A 23150-nucleotide genomic window follows, 5' to 3' on the forward strand; every position below is an offset into this window, starting at 1 on the left:
GGCACAGATAGAGCAGATAAAAGAACAAACTGTCAGTAATGGGTCTGAAATGATTTATATTCTGGCTTTTTTTCCCAGATGTGAATGAATGTGAAATGCTGAGTGGAGTATGCGGTGAAGCCCTCTGTGAAAACGTTGATGGTTCTTTCCTGTGCCTCTGCTCTGATGAAAACCAGGAGTATGATCCAATGACCGGACAGTGTCGCTTCCGTACCTCACCAGGTAAAACACCAGTGGATCTTTGCATGCTTGGTGTGATTTCCGCTGCATATGTAACTAATGGAAAGGTAAAGTTGGTTAAAATGCTGGTGTTGCTTTAACTGCAAGAGAAAAATTTAGAACTTTGTCTTCTTGAAAGCGTGTGCATGGGAAGAGGTGTTTCTAGGATGGAATATGCTATCAGTGAATCCTGAACAGTGAAAATAGAGAAGAAACACCTTCTAAATTTTGTATGTCAACAGCTTTGGCAGTAATAATAAACAGTTACAGCAATTAAGAGTAAACAATTTCTTGTTTTCAGTACTGTAACAATGAAATGTGATACACAATCAAGTCTGTGGCTGAGCGATTTATTTTTTGTTCAAATTTTTACAAACTTCCCTTAGTATGCTTGGACAGTGTTTAAAGGAGCATATGATTAAAAACAAAATTTGTTTATAGTGGTATCGTCTTAGCATTACCTCGTACTAATGTAAGTCCTCAGAAAAGGTAGTTGGGGGAAAACAAAAACGAACAAAAAAAACGCCACCACACTGAATTGTTGTAAGTCGCTTTGAGTGCCCTTGCCCATCTTACTCCATCTTTTGTCCTGTCTTTCCTAGTAGTCTATCATACTGGATTTGTGAGCTTTTGTTATCAGGTGTTTGGGGTGTTGCAAATACTACTGGGAATATGCTTGTTAAAAATTGGTTTAGATACCTTAAAGTTGCCTCCAGATTTCTACACTGATACAGTTTGGAGAAAGGAACAAACCAAATATCAGGAGCGATAGAATACAAGAAATGAAGAGATTTACTTGCACAGCTTCTTTCCCCTCTTCAAAATGCAAGATCCTGGCTCTAGTGCCAGGCTGCAGATGCTACAGCTTACAAGGCTGTGGCTATTTTCTTCTATCACTCGTGGTCTTTCAGACTTGTAAACAAGGTTGAAATATCTGTGACCTAATTGCAACAAGTATTGAGATCACTGAATGTAGTACTGAGCAGCAGATAGGAAGTTGCCTGTGAAATGTCATTGACAGCTGATTAAAAACTGAAATCTTTGCAAAATCTTTGTGAGAAAGATTCAGGATTACAGGAGCTTCTTTTATGAAGGAGGAATGAAAAACAGTAAGATGGCTGAGGCAGCAGAGCAATGCCCATGTACCATGCCCTGTCCCATGTACCTCTGGATGTGACATTTCAGGAGCTGACAATACACACTTCATTCTTCTACATCTGCTCCCTTTGCTTGTTCCTGTTTCGTTCTAGGAACCAATGGGTGGCCCCACTGTCAACTGGAGAGGGAACAAAGCCAGTCTTTTCCTCCCGTTTTTAAGTGGCGTAAGCCTCATATGTTCACTGCAGGATGAGCAGTAACAGTTGCGTTGGTTTGCTCAACCATGAGTACTTCAGCCTCCCTCTAGACTGGCTGCAGCATGATCATGTAGGAACAGCATGCTGCCTCCCTGCAAGGAACGATGGAATAGCCATGCGTCCTCTGGCTTTGACAAACCACATAATCAAGTCAGGCATGGTGCGTTGAGAGCTCCTATGGCACATGTGGACATCATCTGTCAGCATTAGCTTGCACCATGCCTATTTTCAGAAAGGAAGAATTTGCATTATCCTGTTTCAGATATCTATAGTTCAGTGTTTTTACACGCTATTTAGGCAAATATTTGAGTGTATGCTGAAGACTAAGCATATGCTAATATCCTGATTATCCACTGAATCCTATACCACCAAAGGGCATTTTTGCATCTAACATATGCTGAAGCATATTGTTGAATCAAGGTTACACTGAAGTACATGAATCTATTTCTACATAGTTCTGTCTAGCAACAACTATACAGCATCTCCCTTAGAGGTTGTCACTAGAACAGTCATATCAACAATCTGATAAAATTTTGTTGCTTTACCAGTGCGCCTTAGGTAGAGAGATATTTTACATTTTGTAACAACAAAAAATAAAAAACCAGAAAAACAATTATATGAAAAGAAATAAGTATTTCCTATCACCTTTTGTCAGCATACCCAGTGAAACCACTTTCAAAAACAACCTGTTTACTAAAGGGTTAATAATGTATGAGAGAGAAATTACAAGCTTGTAGACACATACTGGTCTTGGCTTAAAAAAAAATATTGTAAAAGATTTGTGTCTCATTTGCTTTCCAAACATTTATGATGCCTGCTTGACTAACTCTGTCACAGCTGTGTAAACAACAGACTTTTAAGCTGCTGAACAGATAATGGGAGGAGAGACCAACACATCATATGTAAAATGGGAATAAACAATGACATTATGAGATTGTCTCCCCTTCCTCCTGGGGCAGCTTCTGGTGTTCTTTCTCTGGTAAACAGCATGAAAACTGCCATGTTTTTTCTCCTGTTGAAGATTTGGCTTTGATTCAGTGAGACAGGTGGCAAACGGCCAAGGCAAATGTATGTAATTTGGTGGCTGAAGTGCGGCTCTCTCACCTTGGAATAACAGATTTAGTTCAGTTGTGTTTTTGTGACACATGATAGTCTTACTGTAGTTCCTATTGGATAGCAGCTGATACCTCAAAACCACCACACTTCATGAAATTCAGCACATTATGGAAGACTGTAATTCTCTGATGAGGGGACACCATGGGCTAAACTAGCAAAGATGAAATAAGCACTCAGCTGGGTGTTTCCTTTAATGTATAACTTAGTTATATTGGCCAAACAGCAAAGGAGAGTTTGCCTCGTAGGCGGCAACATTGTACTAGATTTGAATAGAGGTGTCTGCCAGCCCCTCAACCTCCCAGAACAGAAAACAGTTGCTCTTCGGAGGAAAATAGAAATAAATCCAATTGTCTGTTTGGAATTAGAAGCCAAAAGAACTCTAACACACATTCAGACTATTAAAGTGCAATAACAGGCAATCCATAGAGGCATTTTTAAATCTGCTTTTCTCAAAATGGATCTGGTATTTGCTCAGTAAAACTGCCTTGCCCTGTCTGCCTGGGAGAATGTGGGTGGGCAGGGATAACAGGCTTGAGGTGACAAGAACTGGAGGTCATTTAATTCCTTCAGCATTTATTGGACAGTCTCTATCTTCAAGCTCCCACCTCACAGCCATTATTTTTTAAGTGGATGGACTAGAAGAAAATCCATCCCACAACTGGCATGAAGAGGTTGAGCTTGACCTCCAAGAGACAGGCAGAGGGAAAGGCAGACATATGAGGCGGTGGGCCAGCCGTAAGCTTTTTCTTGAACAGAACTACAAGGCAAAAAAAGGTAGCTTATACACCACAACTCTTCGTGTCTTACTAATCTTCTGGCCTTTTGAAACGCACTGTCACTCAGGTATAAAATAAGGTTTTGATTCCCGCTTGGGTACATGTGTTGCTTGCGATATCTCTCATGCTTGGCATGTTGTGCAAGGGCCCGAGTAGAAATGAATGAAATCTCAAACAATTGAAAATCAGCCAGCATGTAATAATTCTTAGTAGGTTTTATGAATTAAACATTTGTTAAGTGCTAAGCATAAAGAATTTCCCAAGATGAAAAGGAAATAAACCAGTCACCTCAAGATTTATCTTTCTCAAGTTCCTGAACAAAGTTTTGATTTTGATTAATAAATGTCTGCATTTGTAATTTCAGAACTTGGTTACTTTCTGGATGGCCTATGAAAAGTTTTTAATACCAATCAAGTGTGAATAACAATTTTATGTGATAGTTCCCACTTCTAAGCTCTTTATGAGAATTTTTGTAGAAGTGCAAGGGTAGATAGACAGAGTTCTGCAAACATAGAAGCTTCAACTAGGTATTTCTTTTCAAACTTACTTCTTGGTGTACTTTAGGAATGCCTTGCTTTAGAAGGGTCTTTGACTATTAATAGTGGGCTTTTATTGGATCTATGGGAGAGACAATTTTGCCTCCAGTCCTTATAAAAATTGTGAGAGGACCCACTCATCTGCTACAGGCAGAAAATCTGATTTATTGGCTGGATGCCTATTTTAAAGTAAAGCCTGTTGGCTGGTTTAAAAGTACAGAATCAGTTAACTTGACATCTGCATTATATTGCCCTGCTTCCTATGGAGTCAGTCAGTTACTTTTGCAAAAATCATAAAGGGCCTTGTTTTCAAGCGTGGAACATGCTTTTTTCCCAGTAAAATTAAAAGGGGCTGGAAATGTTCATTCTTTTGAAAATCGGGCCTTTTCAGTTTGTGCCTTAGTTCCTTCATGGGTAACAGGCAGTTGTGATGTTTACTCACCTCTGTGAAGAGCTTCCAGATTTGTATGTGAAAAGCACCATGTCAGTAGCTGGGCATGGTGTAATAGATGGCTGAGCATGAGAGCAGGTAGTTCATGCGTTGCTTAAAAATTAAAGAAGTACAAATGTGAAGAATTCCTTTGTGGCCAAGTCAGAGAACAGGTCTAAAAAAGTTGAAGGAAGGTTAAAAACTTCCATAATTCTTCTTAAGAACAAGAAAGTAAACCCAAAATTTGTACTTAACCATTTTCTTCACTGCCTGGCAGTGCTGCTCTTCACTGTGGTGAAACTGAGGTACTGTGCCTCTCCTGAGAAACTGATTCATTTCACATGTCATCTTACATTATTTCTGTTTTCTTTTGCCTTTAGAATTACCAATAGAGGCTGATGAACACGAAGATGGAAAGAAGGAGTGCTACTACAATCTGAACGATGCTAATTTCTGTGACAACGTGCTTACTTCCAATGTAACCAAACAAGAATGCTGCTGTACCTTGGGTGCTGGCTGGGGTGATAACTGTGAAATCTTTCCATGCCCTGTCTTTGGAACTGGTATGAGGAGGCCTTCTGTCCCTTTGCAAACTTTTGAAGCATTGTGTTTATGTTAACAGTAGTGTGCTTTGCCTTCAGAAGTGGCTTGCCCACTGAATCCCATCTTCTCTACCATATAGTCATGACTTACCCATGGGAGACTTCCACAGAGGAAAAGTTAGTAGGAATAATTCATAGCCGGTATAAATCCATTTGCTTCACTGCAGTTACCCCAGGGATAAAAACAGCCTGTTACTGCACAGCATTATCTCAAACTGATTTTAAACAAAGATGGATTCTCACAGAAGCTTTTTCCAGACACTGGGGTAATGTGTTAGATTTTTCCCACAAGCTAGAAAACAAAGGTCAGCATTATAGTGGTTTTGTGTCTGCAGCTATTCTTTGTAATGTTGTTTCTACAGCACTATGAATTACTGATATATATTATGACATTAGTTTTACATTTTGCTACTTACTGAACAATTCAGTTAATCATGCTGTCGGCAGACCGTTGTTTAACCTCTAAATATTAAATTAGAAAAACACAGCCATATGATATTTGTCACAAATATTGAAAACGGTACTTGAAACATAAACAGTGATGACTGGAATTCAGAATCCAGCTGGAAAAAATAATGTAAGAGAGAACATGTGTAAACTTTCTGAGATTAAACACTAAAGATTACTTTTCACACAAATGTATCATCATGTTTAATTCATGTTTTAACTATACTTTAGAATCGGTGAAACTGAAATGAAGTGCGTTACAAAAAGAGCCTCTCTGCTTGGATAGGTTTATTTGATTCTGTATAGTCTCCAACGCACTTTAAATAATTTCCCTCTGTAATCCACACCATGTTCTCCTGTTGCAGTCAATTAGTGTTTTTCCTGTATAAGGATTGAAGAATGTGGACAGGGGTTTGTATCTCAGTTGGGGTATGTCTAGATTGCAGCTTGCACTATAGCTCAGAGAGGCCCATGCTAGCTTTAATTAAGATAATTTGGCTACTGGTATTGTTATAACAGCAGTGCACCATGAAACCCCATAAGGACGACGTTCTCCTGCCAAGGAGCAAGAGAAATTAGTCTGCATAGAGCTCTGTGATGCTGTGAGTACCCTGGCTAGGATTTTAAATTTAGCTCTGCAAACCAAGAGCAGGGGAAAGTCAGGCTGCAGCGTTAGCATCCCCCACGTAGCTATAGGTGTGCGTGATTGCCCCATAGATGTGAATAAGGCAAAACGTCACCTCAGATTTCTTGAAATACCCTGTAACACATATGTATGTGAGGAGCTTTTTCGTAACAACATAATTTTTTGTTTTCTCTCTCTCCTAGCTGAATTTACTGATTTGTGTCCTGAAGGAAAAGGTTTCATTCCCTCTGGAGAATCATCTTATGGGCTTTCTGCTCAGAATTACAAAGGTCAGTACTGACTTGTATTAAGTTTAATTATTTCAGAAGTTCTGGTAGTTGATTGACTAGAAATATGAGCCAGCAATGTAAACATACTAATTCAAATTTTATTAGGTGATAAAAACAGCCTGTGATATGAAACATTACTGAAAATCATAGTTTGACAGATCGTTAAGAATGTCAATTATACAGTCTCTGTAATATTCTGGTTTATTTTATACTGAGTGTTATATATTGTGAGAGTAGGTGCTTAGACCACAAACCTCAAATACTCATTTACATATGAAATACAAAGCCACCTTATATTTGTAAATAAATGTATGGGGAGCTGGAGGAGAAGAGTCTGCTAAACATTAGACCTACAAGTAAAAATTAATTTAAAAACTGAGAAGTTCAGCAATTATATTTCCATTAAAGAATTTAATGGAATAATTATTGAGCAGAAGATTGTAGAGAAATACAAGTGACAGTGGAGTTTGTGGGTGTGGGCGGGAGGAAGTTGGTATCATTAAGAAAGAAGAGTGAGATCAGCTAAATTCCTTTTCAAGTTTGAGAAGTAGCCATCAATATTAATAATTTGTGGGATTAATTTTCCTTGGCATAAACACACTCTGTGTTAGCCAAAATGAAGTCAACATATTATCTTCGGGTTGCATAGCAGGTACAGGATCTTCAGAAAGGCACACATTGAATATATTTTTTCTTATTGGAATTGCTGTTTTACAAATCAATAATTAAATCTAGAAAGTACTGTGTTCATATCACATAAGAATGTGGTAAAATCTACTATTTTTTTAAGACCTTAATAGAGGCATAGTATCACTTGGTGGATAGGTAAGCATTTGTCAGAGTTACTTTTAGCTAAAACACTAATCTGTTAGACATAATTCTGAGAGATGACAAAAATTGGTTAGTCTTGACATATTTTTTGGTTTTCTCCTAACGATTGCTATGTGTACTTTTTTGAACTATCATTCCTCACTGAGTAGGACACTACTTGGTCGGTTTTCCTGTTGAGTTAGTGAGTAGACTATGGCTGAGTTCAGTTTTCTGTCCTACTAGTGTTTTTTTGTGTTATCCTCAGCAGGTGATTCTTTGCACCAGGAAAGAACGTGGGACATGGAAAAGATACTAAAGGTTATAAGGCATTAATAGCCAGATTGATTCAAGCTAATGTGGGCATTTAAATGGCTCGCAGAAGACGTTCACTCTCTGGAGGTGTTGTTTTGTCCATCAACTTAGATAAAGAACTAAGTCCCATGGGATGAATCCAGACCTGAGATGGATGGTAGCAGGGACCAGTGTTGGGCAGACTGACAATGTCTACATGTCCGGACAAGTCAGAACACTGTCACAGAGCTCATCTGTGGACCTAATACTCTCTGAGTATTTTTATTCAGAAATTATTTAAGCATGTTGTTTATCTTTGCAGATCTGAGATTTCTGCATATCTTTGCAATCTACATTTGGGACATGCTGTGTGTGCACTGTGTCCAAATGTGTCTCAGAGAAAATGTGCATTGTTTTTGTTGTGCTACCTCAGGGCTGATAATATCTCTAGTTGACATAAATATTGAAGAGAGGAAGTAGTTCATCAGGAAATATTTTCTACAAATCCTTTCCATAATACAACTTTTTCTGTTTGCAATAAGTTTATTTTGTTATAACCTTAGGAATGGCAGAAAGGACAAATAATAAATGGATACATACTTTTAGTAATGTGCTCTTGCCCTATTACTCTAACTCATATGTTCCTGTTGCTTTTGTCCACAAGCCTTCTGCTTGTAGAAGCAACTCCTATTTTCTTAATGTTCTTAATTGGAATTCCTTGACTCCCAGGATTTTCCATTGTAACCCAGACAGAAATCCACATTCCACAGGAAAATTACAGATATGGACATGACATTTCTCATTAACCTTTGCCTTGTTCTTGCTGCTAAACAGTCAAAATATTTGTTCGAAGCCAGGCAGTGACTGGAAGAGAGGCTGTAGGAATAAATAGCTTTGTAGCACTTTCAGTTCTTCTGGAGAAAGTGAGCATTTGAATAATTCACCTTTAAAATGCCGTGCAGCTGGAAATGACTAAATAACTAATTTTAGTTTTGGACTAAAATCTGTGTTGCCCCAGAGTAAATGGGGATTAAATCTATGGAAGACAGTGGATTAAGACAATTCATATTAAGAGGAGAATCACCTGCTTCACATTGTGCTTTTTATTGCCATTTTTAATACAAGCCTAACTGACAAAGAGTTAGATTCAAGCAAATGCAAAGTAGGTTGGAAAAAAGGAAGTGAATGGAATTCCAAGAGTAGCAAATACATAAATATAAGACTGGGAAAAAATGTGTACACCTGCAAAAAGTTATGGACAAGATGGTATATATTATTTGTGAAACCTCCCTGAAACCATTTAGCCTCATTTGAAAGTAGGGTAGATTGTCTTTGTCAGCTGTCACTAGGTCTAGTGACAGCACAGCCTTATATTTAGCCAAACAATTGTTCCTACCTGGTAGGAAGCCTTCACAGAAGTTGTGCATATAGCTCTGAAAAATCAAGACACAAGCAGTGCAGATCTGAAGATTCCCTGCCAGGCACAGCAGAGTCACCAAACTGTGGAGAGAGGGGAGCAGTCACAAAGTGCATCTGTAAGCATAAGTGCTTAGGTTTGTAATCAGATGGCGTGATTAAATTACATCTATGGTGGGAATCCCTTGGGTAAAGCAAATCATGTTGGAAAATACAGGCCATATTCTTTATTTGTTTTGCTTGGAGCTAAGAGCAGTGTGGTACCAAAGGAAAGAAAAGGGAGCTGCAGGTTCTTCCAGTGTCTGTGTGCCACAGGACTTATTCTGACAAGGGAAAGTCATGGTCCACCAGGTTTCCCTTTGCTGTTCTGGCAACAAGCACATTGTAGCCTCTTCCACACCATTTTTTTTTCTGTGGATACCTGTGCTCCTAGGGCCCTCTATTTAAAGTGAAGATGCTTGAACAGTGAAGTGTATAGGCCCTATTCCACCTTGCTCCACTGCACGGCCTTGTAACAATTATGGTAAGACAGCCTTTAATGTTTTCTCCTCAGATGCTGATGAATGCCAACTTTTTGGACAAGAAATCTGTAAAAATGGCTTCTGTTTGAATACACAGCCAGGTTATGAGTGCTACTGCAAGCAAGGCACATATTATGACCCTGTTAAGCTCCAGTGCTTTGGTAAGTTTATTTAAAGTGGTCTTGTCACTATAATGGTATGCAGATGGACAAAACAAGCAGACTCACACGGCAGGATTCCCACCAGAACTACGGTATTTCCAGCAAGGGGAGGAACACTGGGCCTCCAAACTCTTGTAGCAGCTTTTTAAGAGGCATTGGGTCATTTCCCTTCTCTTCTCCTTGGCTGGGTAGCAATTCTGGCTGACATGGAATGGCATGTAGAGCAGGGTTTGCTTTATTTGCTTCCTTTTTCAGCAAATTGTTCCCAGGAGCTCCCTTGTGCTCCTTTGAGTGCATATTCTAGAGCTGCTACCAGACTTTATGCAGGCAGCACAAAGTGATCAGAGGTGGCTCCCTCCTCGTATGCACACTGCTGCTTCATTCTGCCAAGGTACAATTTAGCCTTCTGTTCTTTGTACATGGGGTAAGCAGTGAAAGCTTGGATGTTCAATCTTATCTTTCAGTTGGTAAGTGTGCTGGCTTTACTATAATAAATCAAATTAATGCAGATTTTTTTTTTTTCCAAGGACAGATATTTTCCACAAGAATTTAATGTGCAATGTGAAATTACAGTTCAGGTCATTGATAAGCCCATTTTAGTTTGAACAACCTTGTACTTCCTTTGGTTCTGGTATTCAACTGAAATTTACTCATAACTGTGACCCTAGCTTTTGTTTTGTAAGCAGAAAACCATGTATAATGTGCAGAATAGCATAATGAAAGGAAGTAATTTTTGTAACCGCAATAAGAGAGCCTTTCACCTTGGGATTCTATGATTGTTCTTTACCAAAGGGTGGGGTTTTTGCTGACTTAAGGTAATTTATTTGAGGTAAAATGGCCTGCTCTTCCCTTTGAGCTAAATTTCTGCTTTTCCTCTACAAGACAAACTAAGGAATAGAATTACTGTGGCTAGGCAAGGTCATCTCTTCTCCTGACTAGCTCATGAAGAATCTCAAAGTATGCCCACTTCTAATGCCTGCTGGTACTGTCCTAAAGTGACAGGAACATGGGAAGCAGCTGCAGCTGTGCTGGATGCAGGGTATGCCCAGCACTCCAACCCCCTCAGCACGGCTCCTCATCCAGATGCTCCCTAGTACTTATTAGAGGTCGGCATCCTGCTGATCTGTCTGTCGTCCTCCAAGGGCACAGGCAAGATTTTGCAGCCAGCAGTTGGCATTTGTGGTAATTAACAGTAGGCATGCAGGGAAATCTGCTCCTAATACAGGAAAATATAAACATGGATTAACACAATGCAACTACTTTGTGCTGGCTCTCCTTGATACATTTCCTTCCATTTTAAAGACACGGATGAATGTCAGGACCCAAACAGCTGTATTGATGGCCAGTGCATTAACACAGAAGGATCTTACAACTGTTTCTGTACACACCCAATGGTTCTGGACGCAACAGAAAAGCGATGCATCAGACCAGCAGATTCGAGTGGTATGATCCATTATACGTATTACTGAAGTGAGTGCACCTCTACGAGGTGGTGCTGACATGGCTACAGACCCCAGTAAGTTTAGACTGGGTCATGCTTGGATGAGCCTGCTTCCTTTACCTGAGAGGATTTTGGAAAGTAATGCGTGAACCATCATTTGTTGATCCAGAAGGCATCATAATATAGGACTCCATAGGACTTGACTTGAGAATGCAGACAGGAGATTGCTGGAAATATTAATGAGATTAGGCTTGGGCTGGGCAGCCTTCAGTGTCCTGATTCACCAGCTCTGCATCTGCCTCATCCAGCCTTGTAGGTAATGAGGCACAGCCTGCTTGTGGTTTTGACTGTGCCTAAATCTGGAGATTCAGTTCAGAGTGACTGCTTCTAACAAAGCCTGGAATAAAACCAGGAATAATGGGAGGTAGGAAGAAATAACTGACATTGTATCTGTGTTTTCAGTTGATTACTACTGAGGTCACGTTTTCAAGCTGTGGGCTACAGCGTCACAGTTGAAGTAAAGCTTTTGCATGTTCTTTTAATTTCAGTAGACACTGATTTCAGAAAAAAAGTTAGATATTATGAGATTCTTAGAAATGTCTCAGAAATACAGAGCGCTATGCAGTCTGCACAGCTTTGTCCATGCCACACACATCTTTGAAAGAAATGTTACAATGGGTTTGATTAATATTGGCACTGTATAGCCATAAATCCAGACCTCTGGTCCCTGCAACTTGCAATGAATTTTCATAAGATGCTTCTGTGAAAGAAAATGGGAATACAGACTGAATGCCTACTTTAGTCACTCCAAATTATAAGACTAATACTTTTAAGAAGTAACGTGGTCATCCTGTTGCCTGAAACTGTGGAAGAACCACAGCATTTCTATGGTTCTGTCTTCAGTTAAACAAACCAAAAGCAAGCAGGATTATCCTTTAGGTTCATCTAGGATGTGGGATGTGAAGAGAATGCAAGGGACCAAAGGTTCGTCCATCATGGGACACTGGGGCTGACACAGCAATAATCTTCTCACCCAGCACAAAGCTCTCCAGCTTCGTATCCCTACTAGCAACATTCTCCCCAACACAGAGGAGGAGAGAGCAGGCTGGTTCCTTTGCTGCCGGTGGAATTTGGAGTTGGTTGCAGGGACCCACTGCTGCTCTCCATTCCATGTTCTGGCAAGTTCTTGGTAGAACAGGCATCTAAATGCTGATCACCTTTGCACTTGCAGAACTCACCTTTTACTCTGTAAGCTAGGTTTCTCTCCTATACTTGCCCATGCTTGAGTGCACAATGTAAAAATGCAGTTAATAGATGTGCAGAGACAAAACAGAACCTTGGTTTGTGACAATGCTTATTTTTCACTCTCTGTTGGAACAAAATCAAAACTTTGCAGATGTTTTTACAACACAATTGTACTGAGGTTTTTACATTCTAAGTGGAAGATTAAATTTACAGTTCCTCTCCCCCTGATCACCAGTGATCAGAGATTGCTACAACTAGGAATTGTTCCTACTGAGATCTTTGTCAGAACTAGTATGCCTCTGAAATATTCCAGCTTTGACAAAAATACATGTTTTTGTTAATGTTCATAAGGATGTGACAGTAGTTCACAGCAGTATTCTGTCTCTAACAATAGATGTAAGTGCATGATCAGGGACCAGAAGGAGCAGATAAACAATACTTATCCTCATCCTCCCCAGAACTCTCCCGGCCTCCAGCTATTTTCAGCTCAGGGGATTTCCTGAGCCTGATGTAGTTTGTCTGTTTGGTTAATGGGACTCTCTTCCAAGTCTCCTGTTGAGCCCATGTAAGATTTTTCTTCAGCTCTGGCCTAGCCGTAAAAGTTCTTTCAGATGCCTTCGATGGCAATATAAGAAAAGCAAACTAACAACTTTTAAAGATTCATAACGTGGATGGAGTTCCCCAAATATTGAACTCTGTCCTAACACTGGTTTTTGCCAAACTCTGTAAATTTCCATGAGAGCAGAGCTGAGTCAGTGTTAAGCATTCAGCAATGACTGCTGATTCAGGAAATTTTATTTCTTGGTTGTCCAGCCCAATGTGCTTTTAAATTGGCCTGATAGTGCCAAATCAGAACCTTTCAAGATTTTTGTAAAGCTGAACACTCAAGGGACGAGCCACTTCAGGCACATAAAAAGGGTCATGACTTCTAAGCTTAAATTTGTATTCAGCAAAGTCTGTAAAGCTAGGTTATTTTTCTAATCTAAGGTTAGAAAATTCTGCATTATGCTAGTATCTGTTTAAAATAACCGTGCTGAGATGATGATCTAATACTGTCTTCTCCATCAGAACAAACTGAAGAAACTGAAGTCTACCAGGATCTTTGCTGGCAGCATCTAAGTGATGATTTCGTTTGTAGTCGACCTCTGGTTGGAAAGCAGACTACATATACGGAGTGCTGCTGCCTGTATGGTGAAGCCTGGGGTATGCAGTGCGCACTGTGTCCTATGAAGGAGTCAGGTAAGGAAACGTACACAGCAATTCTTGGAGTGAAATCTGAAAAATCAGTTTAATCACTTGCATTTATATTTGGGCTAATAACAGAAATAAAAAAAAAACCAAACCCTAACCCTTCAAGGACTGATGGGAATTTTTCTCGCTAATTAAGGGGAAATCATTACAGTCTAGCTTTTGAAAATGTAGCTGCTTTTATTTTTTGGCACTTAGAGGACCTGTTTCCTTCACGTGGAACCGTCAGTGACTGGCTATTTAGAACCTTGGTGAAAACAGGAGGGCATTTTAAGGGTAGCAGAGTTCCTTAATGTGACTGACAAATTAAAAACCCTCTATGAAAATACAGATGCAGTTTGTGTGCAAACACATGATACTCAACAGGTTATGTAACTGGTTTGGTATACATTCGGATGCATTTTTCACTGTGATATTCTGCCAGGCTGGCTGCACTTAGATGTGTTTGCTTTGTAACGATCTGGTAAGTTGTGATGTAGAGTCACTAAACCTATCAAAGAATGAGTTGTTGTTATTATATCACTCAAGTATGATGAAATTTATAGACAAGCAATTGAAGATAGATAAGGGAAATGGAGTACCAACAGGGACTGAAGAATTTCCTGGGAATAAAACTTAATGTTAAAGAAAGTTGACAGTCGTATTATTAAAAGACTGTATTTTGTTTCTGTGTTTAGAAATTAGACACTGTTCCAAGATATTTAAGGTAGAAGCTGCTTCTTGTGGTGACTAAAAAGCTAACAGGATATAGAGAGAAATGTTGTCATTGACACACAGACTTATTTAGAATCATGGAAGTCTGATGAGAAGCGGCTGAGGGAGCTGGGGCTGTTTATCCTGGAGAAAAGGAGGCTGAGGGGAGACCTTATTGCTGTCTGCAGCTACCTGAAAGGAGGTTGTAGCATGGAGGGTGTTGGTCTCTTCTCCCAAGTAGCAAGTGATAGGACAAGAGGAAATAGCCTCGAGTTGCATCAGGGGAGGTTTAGATTGAGTATTAGGAAAAAATACTTCATGGAAAGGGTTGTCAGGCATTGGAACAGGCTGCCCAGGGAAGTGGTGGAGTCACCATCCCTGGAGGTGTTCAGAAGGTGTTTAGATGAGGTTCTTAGGGACATGGGTTAGTGCTAGAGTTAGGTTATGGTTGGACTTCATGATCCTGAGGGTCTCTTCCAACCAGAAGGATTCTCTGATTCTAGGAAAGCTGTTCCTGGCAGAGAGAGTTCAGGTAGGTATGAGACTCGCTTCTGAAGATTTCTAGCTAGCTACATTTAAAGCAGAATAAATCTGAAAAGAAACAGAGAACGACTACCAAGATGGGCAGGGAATGGAGAACCTGTCTTAAAAGGGAAGATGAAAAAAGCCAAACTTAGATGCAGAACAAAGGTTGCAAATAGTAAGACTCACCACTATAACACAATCACGGAGGATTCCCATAAGCCTTTAAATTAAACAACAGTGCTGATGTGAGAAAAAAATAGGAACAAGTTCAGTCTGAACATATTTAGACTTGAAATTAGATGGATTTTGATGGTTAGGACCACAGGATTCTGGAGCAGCAATCCTGTGACAACAGTGGGGTGCAGATCCCAAGTAGCTCTATGAAGAAACTTGAGAAATTCATTTTTAAAATGACATTAAGGTTCCTAATGGGTAACACGCTAAACATCACTTGGATGACCTTCAGTCAAAGCTGAAGAGCTTTATGTTGCATCATAAAATCTTTCTCCCTCCAGACATAATTTTTATGTGAAGTTTAATATGCATTGAAAAGTATCTGCTCTAACTGAAACGACAAGTTATACTTTGATCCCAAATACTTTAAATCATCCTTATAGATTGGAACATAGTTAAAAAAAAAAAATAAAAAAGCATATTGAATCTTTATTATGTCAGAACAAACATACAAGCTTACATTCCTTAGTGGAGGTGGTATGTGCTCATGTGTCCTCACACACATGTGCGCACACACACACACACACACACACACACACACAGAGAGAAAGCTGGAAGCCTTTCTCTGTTTTCAGGAATTTAAAGCTGACTCAACTGAATAAATGATTCATTTGACATGTCTTCAGTTTGTAGCACTTAGTGATACCATTGGCTCGAGAGAGTGCTTTCACACTTCTGGGCCACTGGGTCACAGGTTCAAGTCCTGGCTGGGGAACCTGGAATTCCTCCATTTTAAATACTTGTGCATTGTGTTGGCCAGATTTACTGCTGAAGGTGTTTGCTTATTTCCCCAAGTTAGGGGCATTCTGAAGATTTGTAACACATGTTAAAGAAGACCCAGGGATGTGAAAAGCATTATCACTGGAAGACTTTTACTGTCAGAATAGGCTGGATCATAGAACGCATCATTCGCTGATCTGTGGTTTCCTTTTACCTTGTTTATACTCTCCTTGTATTTGAGGATCTGGATGCTGCACTTAGAAGGAAATACAGGCCTGCCACCATAAGTGATACATTCACAAGTCCATTCTAAAACAAAGTCACACTTTATAAAAATAATCTCTAATTTTTGCATCCCAGCTTGTCTTGAAGGCACTTCCATTTTTCATGACAAGATTTAAATGTCCTGTTTAAGTAGCATCCAGCATAAAACCAGCAGGAAACAGAGAATTCTATAAGAATCAATCCGTATACATTAAAAAGAAATCCAGCCTTTCATCAGCATGAAAACAGAATTTATGTAGTTACTAAGATTTCTAAAAACTACTAACAGGTGCTTGATCAAACAAACCCCACTGAATGACACTAAGCATTCAGAGCCCAAGACAAAAATTAGTACCTGTTGAAATATTGCAACAGAACAGCAACATTGTAACAACATTACGAGTGATAAGTATTTTGATGACAACATCAAAGAACAAACTAATTCAAAGTCCTGATCAAAACAGTGCAAACATGAACTATAGTGATGTGATTGAGTACATATACAATATTGTAAAGTAGGCTTTCTTGCCATTAAACAAAGGAAGCAAAGACATACTGATTTCAATTACATTGGTTCTAACATTATGATCTTATGATATCATCATATTGCAGATAAAGGCTTTCACAGATTGTGTCCAATACCAAAATGTTATCTGCTGAAATGTATTCTCTCTGGGCTCATTGTGGTGTTAGGTTGTACTTGCCCAAAGAACTTTTAGTAATTATCCTTAAGAAAGCTTTATGTCATCTGAGGTTTGTCATTTGCAATCTGTAATAACTGACCAATTGAGGAAGATTAGAAAATTGGATACTTTGGGTTTAGATAACAAAAACACCAAGGGGTTTAGCAGCTGGGTCAAAGCATCCATGCCAGAAAACCAAGCAACTGCCTGTGACTGAAGAAAACTGGGATCTAAAATAAGGCCGTATACACCTCAAGTTAACCTGAACATGTAGCACCTGAATTATAAACCTGCCGAGCCTCCTGTGAGACCCTTGTGCGACTTGAGTGGATTTTAGACAAGGTGTATTGTTACAGGGTACAGTAAGTTTGAAGAGAGGAGATAGAAGTAACAGCTAGAAAATGTTGAGTACGGTGGTGTGCCAGGGTCAGTATTTAATTTAGGGAGACTGCTGGTTTTCTGTCAGGAAAGAAAAATAAGCATTATATTCCTCTGACCTGTTCTAGACATTTACTTTAGCATGAGGTGGTGTCCTAGAAGTGGTTATGTCTTTCCATGGACTAAAAAGGGGCACCGGAGGACTAATTCAGGTGCAGACCCTTGGAAGTGCCTACATGTAGTTGTTGAATTCTACCCCTTCTGGCAGAACAGATTGTTTGGATTGTATTTTTGTTGCAAGGAACTCTGTGTATCCTTTGTAACTGCTATGAGTTAGTTCTGCGCTCAGCTTCCATATTATGAGAACATGGCGTTCCCTTCAAGTTCCAGCTAATGTCACTCACGAAGATCTGGAAGTACAGGGAAAACTGATGTATGTAAAGGATGAGTTTCCATCTGTCCTCTTTTGAGATGGTAAAGATCAGCAAGCAGATGCTGGATGAATTTCGGGACACCACTGTTTGTGTTTCCATTTGGGATGGCATTGTGTTTCCTTCCTTTTTGGTAAGGACTCGGGATGGGTGGATGATCTTTTGGGCTCAAAATATTACACTGATTGAGCCTTGAATATTCCATTTCTGTCGATGAAGATTTTCAGTGCTTTTTTTTAAGTTTAGGAGAGACATGCAGAATAGCCTTGGAAGGGGTTTCTTCATGGAACCTCACATTGCAACTATACATGGGAATCAGCAAGGAGTCAGAAAGCCATTTGCAAAGTTGTGGCAGAAACAGCTTACTACAACTTGTAACAATCTACCTTGAGCAGCAGGAGAGAGAAGATTGTTGTAGGAAGTTTGAGCAGCATTAGTTGAGGAACAAAAGATGACTACCAAGAGGTTTTGAAAGTATCAGGTTGGGAATAACTTCAATTTTAACAAGAGCTTTACATCCACTGTGAGCTTTTCCTCAGCAATTTCATTTAGAGTATCACCATATGCGCATATGAATATCCTTCTTTACTCATGAAAAAAAAAAATCCTTTAAAACTGGTACCCCTCCCTTTTTCTTTAGCACCAAGAGCTGTAGAATCCATGTGAATGCTGTCCACCGCAAATCTCAGCATTTCTTCATAGACAATGTCGATGAAATGATCTAAATTGTCAAACAGCACAACCTAAATGTAGAGCAGAAATATCTTCAGCTTGGTTCACAGATGATGCAATTTCCTGAGAAAACTTAAACTTAACCAATTCAGACTGATGTCCAAAACCTCTGGTTGGGGAGGGACGTCTGTTAAATGTAATAAATGCTTTCTTGGCTTTGTCCTTCTGTCCAGTGATTTCTTCCATGGTGAAACTGTTGTATTCTTAAATAATTTGAAAGAACTGCCTTGATGTTGATAGCTTTGGCTCCTTTTTTGTGTGTGTGGTGGTAACAATTCTGAGGACTTGTAACAGAAACAAAGATTGCTTTATGGGCAGGAGCTAGGATTGGCTGTAGTGCAGTTGTTTCATGGTTATGTCAGGAAAAGCTTTTTAATATAATATTTTGCTTTAAATGCATGAAATATGGAATAATTTTTCTGACTAGAGAATTTTGGATTTTTAGGCCTCCAGGTACAAATAAGGCCCACACAGGCTTGTGCATTTACAACAACTGTATATGCAAATTAGATGTACATTTGCATAGCTGCACGTGTGCTAACAAGCACCTAAAAGCCAGTCAGTCCATCCGATTTATGTAGCATTGTCTCTGTCAGCCCAGCTTTCATCACCAATTACGGCTAACATCTGTGCCAGTACACATGTGCATCTAGCTGTAATCCCCTAACACACTTCTTCTGTACACACACATCTGACTTTAAAAAATGTCCTTCACATTTTTGGAAGCATACATCAGCTTCCTTTTATAACAGCTACCCTAAGTTATACAACAAGCTGTCTCAATGCTTCATTTGCAAGTTATGAGCAAAACATATGGAACAATGTAGACTAAATTCTATTAAAAACACAAGTCTTTTCTTCCTCTTGAACTGGAGTTGTATTGTCACTGGTCACAGCCAGGAGATGAGCAAGCAGAGGAAATACATCCATGTAGGCAAAGGTTTTATCATTGATTGTGAATTACAGAAAATGATTGCTTTCTTTTTTACTTTACATGAAAGATTATTTTGAAAGTGAGCATCAATTTCTGACAACTACAATGTTTTTGTCATTCAGGGGTAGTTACACATTTTCACTTGCTCTCTGCCCCCTTACTGCCTTACTGATCTAAGTGTCCTCCTGTCATTTCCCCAGGGCAATATTATGCTGTTCCTTCATCTGTATATTTGCTGCAACTTTCTGTGTGCCAGTCATGCTTTTACCAGCACTAGGCCCCTTCCCTGGAAAACTGTGACCAGCATACAGCAGAGTGACCCAAAATACACTGGTTTTATTTTGAACTGTAGGAACATAGCATACCAAGGGGAAAAGTTTAAAACAACAGAAATTGTACAGACACATCTGTCTTGCTGTAACCTGTTCTGTCCTCCAGAGAGGCACTCTGATGGGTTCATTTTTCTCAGGCATCCAAGCCTCTACTATACCTTATTTCAAAACACCAGTTCTGGTGATTTTTCCAGAATGTGGCCCCCCAAATACCTTTCAGTCTTTTCACTCTCCTCTCTGCTCACCCTTGTCCTCCCTCGCGGGGGGAAAAACAAAACAAAACCAAACCATGGGGGAAGGCAGCACAGCTAACTTGCCACTGTTATAGGTCCTGAATTTCTCCTGTTGGTTTCTTAGGCAGGTTGCTGTTGCTGTGCTTGGGTTTACCTCCTTAGTACCTAGTAATTGAACCAACACATTACAAAAGACAAGAGATAAAGTCTACACTACTTGGACAACTAAATAGAACATACAGTTTTAAGAGAGTATGATAGGTAATTCCAAATCATCACAGTATATTAAAACAATGTTATAAATTATATAGAAGGAAGATAGGTGTATACATTCTAAAATAACTTACGACTATTTAAATGCTGTCAGCTTTTGTATTAAAGGTCTATATAGAAATAATATATAAATTATTAAAATATTAGAGTGTATTCACAAATGGTTAATTAAGCACAGTAGTCTTCAAGAGGTTAATAGATTATCACAGTTGTATGTATAGCCTTGTAGAAGACTTTGATGTAGTTACAACGCCTTGTAACAAATACCAAGTTTACAGTATGCCATAAAACATCTCTTCATCATTTTGTAGCCACTAATTTACTTATGATGAGGCACCAAAATGCAGACATCCAGAACTTGACTGGCAAAGGACCAGGGTGGCAGGAAGCAAGTTTCTATTGTCAACATTTCTTTATTCTTCTTTAGATAATAAACAACTTTTTGTTGGCAAACGTGCAAGATAAAACAGTCTTGCACAATCTTCAAACTACTCCATCTCATGTAAGTGAGAGCTCCAGCTCTATGGAATTTCAAATGTTTCAACTGCTTCCTTCAGAAGAAAAGTGTTCTTTCTGCTAGCAGTATCACTCAGTGCAAAATTAGAACTGAGTAAGCTGAGCAGCCGGTGTCCAAGTTCTGTCCAGTCTTTCCATCAGATCACATTCGCAAGGAGGAAGCAGTGATCCCTCAGACCTGCTTGCCTTGTCCCCTTGCTGTTCACTGGCTGGGTTTTGTGGTGGTTTCTTCCACACAGGCCAGCTGAATTAGTATTTTGCAGTAGAGCACAAATTTCCTTTGCCAAGAACATTTGTGTGCATCTGTGAGAAAGTGCTTTTACTCTTCTACCCAGCTTTTTTCTGTGTATATATCAAAGCCCTTGGGCGTAATGAGTAGCTCAACACAAAACAATGAAGGAGTCAGACTGAGATGGTAACGTGGCTGTCCCCATATGTGGATATTATTTGGGGAAGGAAGAATAGGGTGTTTCTGGTCCTGTGACAGCTCTTAAAATTATGCTCATTATCATAGTATCTTGGTGGGAAGCTATGCATTCGGGGACAGAAGTAACATTTGCCATATGCCATTTATTTTCTCCGGCTGACTTTGTTCCACATGCCATGGGCTGTATCTCTTAGGCAGTGTACTTTTTCATCTGGGAGACAAGAGGGTTGTTTGAATATCATTATTACTGTATTCTGGAGGATCCACATGGGAAGAAATCACCTTGCACTTGATGCAGAACGTGGTAGGGTTTACAATGATTTGTAAGTTCGCTGGGGAGTTCATTCTGCAGACTTGGGCTGGCACCCATGACAGTTCTCCAATGTGCACAGACAAGCTTTGCCTGTCCTGTACAGTCATGCTCTCAAAGAGCCAAGTTGTTGACCACAGAATTCAAGCAGACTTTTTGAACACTTTGTTGCTTTTCAGACAAAGTAAAACCATTCCAGGTGGAGGAGATACTACTGTGAAAATAACATGACAATGCTGGGCAGCAAATGGGGCTGTGCTCTGCACTGTCTAGAGGCACTCTGGATTTATCCAACTATTTGCTGTCTGGGACAGTTCTACACAGCATGAGGTTTCTGGCTCTGTAACCATCTGCAGTTCTTGGATTTTGTATGTGCTTAGGGCTTTTTTTTCCTCTCGTTTGGTGGTTTTCTTTCCCGTCCTTACTCTGCCTGATTCTCAGAACACCAGGCAATCTTCACAGAAACAGATGCTAAATAGTCTGTAGCAACAGTAAATGAACACCTGGATTTGCTGTATTTTAACAATAATTCTATTTTCAAACAAATTCTCTTGTATATATTTTAGTAAATGGTAATGGAAACAGAGGTGACACAATAAATCAAATAAAAAAATCAAACTGCATCAGCATTTCAGATGTAGACTGTGACACCTAAAATGAAGAGTTACTTTGATCTGCTTCAACTTGTGTAGGCTGCCTATTGGAGAGAGGCCGAAAATCAGAGTATAAGCATTTCTCCTGTGCATGTCCCCTTGCCCTTCGAGGTTCACAGCCAAGGAGGTTTTGAACAGCACTCATACTTAAGCCCATGGTTTGAAGATGCAGTTTGCAGATGTGCGTGGGCTACCTTAGAAGTATTTTTCATACTGTGATTTCTTCAGGTTGGCTCGCAGTGCCAGAAATATGGACCCTCCTGCTCCAGTTTGCATCCTTTGGGGTGGCTTCTGCTAGCAGCCGCAATGATCTGGGACAGCCTTTGTTCCACCAGAACAAGAAGTGTAACCATAGCTAGCCCTGGAGAAGGGCACATTGGCAGCGCAATACAAAGCATCCCTCTGCTTTTGCTTCCCATGCAGGCCAGAAAAATCTAACCCATAACTTTTTGTAGAATTATTGACTTGAATCTGTCCCTGGTGTTATCCCTATTATGACTTAATAGTCTGTATTTGGCTTATTAACATTTTAATGACATTCTTCCTGAAGAGAGAATGCTTCGTGGAAATTGCAGATTTATGGTGTTTCTAGGAAGATAAGTTCATTTCCAGCTAATATGAACCAGAGCTCACTGGGAGTAATGTAATGCAGCCTGTTACAAGTGTGATTAGTTTTATATCCTATTTTCTTTTCTCCCCTCAGAGGATTATGCCCAGCTGTGCAACATTCCTGTTCCAGGATCTCGACGGCCATATGGACAAGATGCTTTGGTTGACTTCGAGGAGCACTACACTCCAGAAACTAATCCATACTTTGTTGAAGACCGTAAGCAAGTTTCTCTGTTATGTTATGTAAAATACTTGAAATTAGGGTTGTAAGTTGGATTATTTCCCAGTAGCTGGCTTCATTCTTCTGTTTGCTTCTGAGCAATGTGGCCTATTTATGTTTTAGTTATTCCTCTGACACCAGCTTTCAGTCAGGTGTTCTGGTTCAAGAGCCAGTATTGTATAAGAGTCCAGTTGGGCTCAGAGTATAATATTAATTTTGAATATAGTGAAATAGTTTGTGCCAAGTGTACTAAATTTGTATTTACCAACAGATTTACAGCTAAAGGTCAAAAGGATTGCCAGTTTTCCTTCTCACAAATTAAAAAGGAAAGCAAAAAAAAACCACCAGCTTTCCATTATTTTCCAGCAAAATGTATATGGGGGAAATGGAGAGCAAGCAAGTTGTTCACACTTGACAGAGACAATGTGCAGCACAGTATGATCAGATGTATGAA

At 39.6% G+C, this 23150-nt stretch overlaps 1 protein-coding gene across 1 annotated transcript in view; it reads left to right on the forward strand.

Annotated features, from left to right (window-relative positions):
• The window catches only part of LTBP1 (latent transforming growth factor beta binding protein 1), a gene marked incomplete at both ends in the record, with an annotated part of 196334 nt that overhangs the window by 169264 nt on the left and 3920 nt on the right, over positions 1-23150 (forward strand). Inside the window, 7 exons of the mRNA XM_080340785.1 lie at positions 79-222; positions 4813-4995; positions 6310-6396; positions 9467-9595; positions 10898-11038; positions 13350-13520; positions 22571-22693. Coding sequence (XP_080196911.1) covers positions 79-222; positions 4813-4995; positions 6310-6396; positions 9467-9595; positions 10898-11038; positions 13350-13520; positions 22571-22693 — 978 coding nt within the window. The remainder of the gene's footprint in view (positions 1-78; positions 223-4812; positions 4996-6309; positions 6397-9466; positions 9596-10897; positions 11039-13349; positions 13521-22570; positions 22694-23150) is intronic.

Source organism: Nesoenas mayeri (assembly GCF_963082525.1).
Source record: "Nesoenas mayeri genome assembly, chromosome: 3".
NCBI classification, from domain to species: Eukaryota; Metazoa; Chordata; class Aves; order Columbiformes; family Columbidae; genus Nesoenas; species Nesoenas mayeri.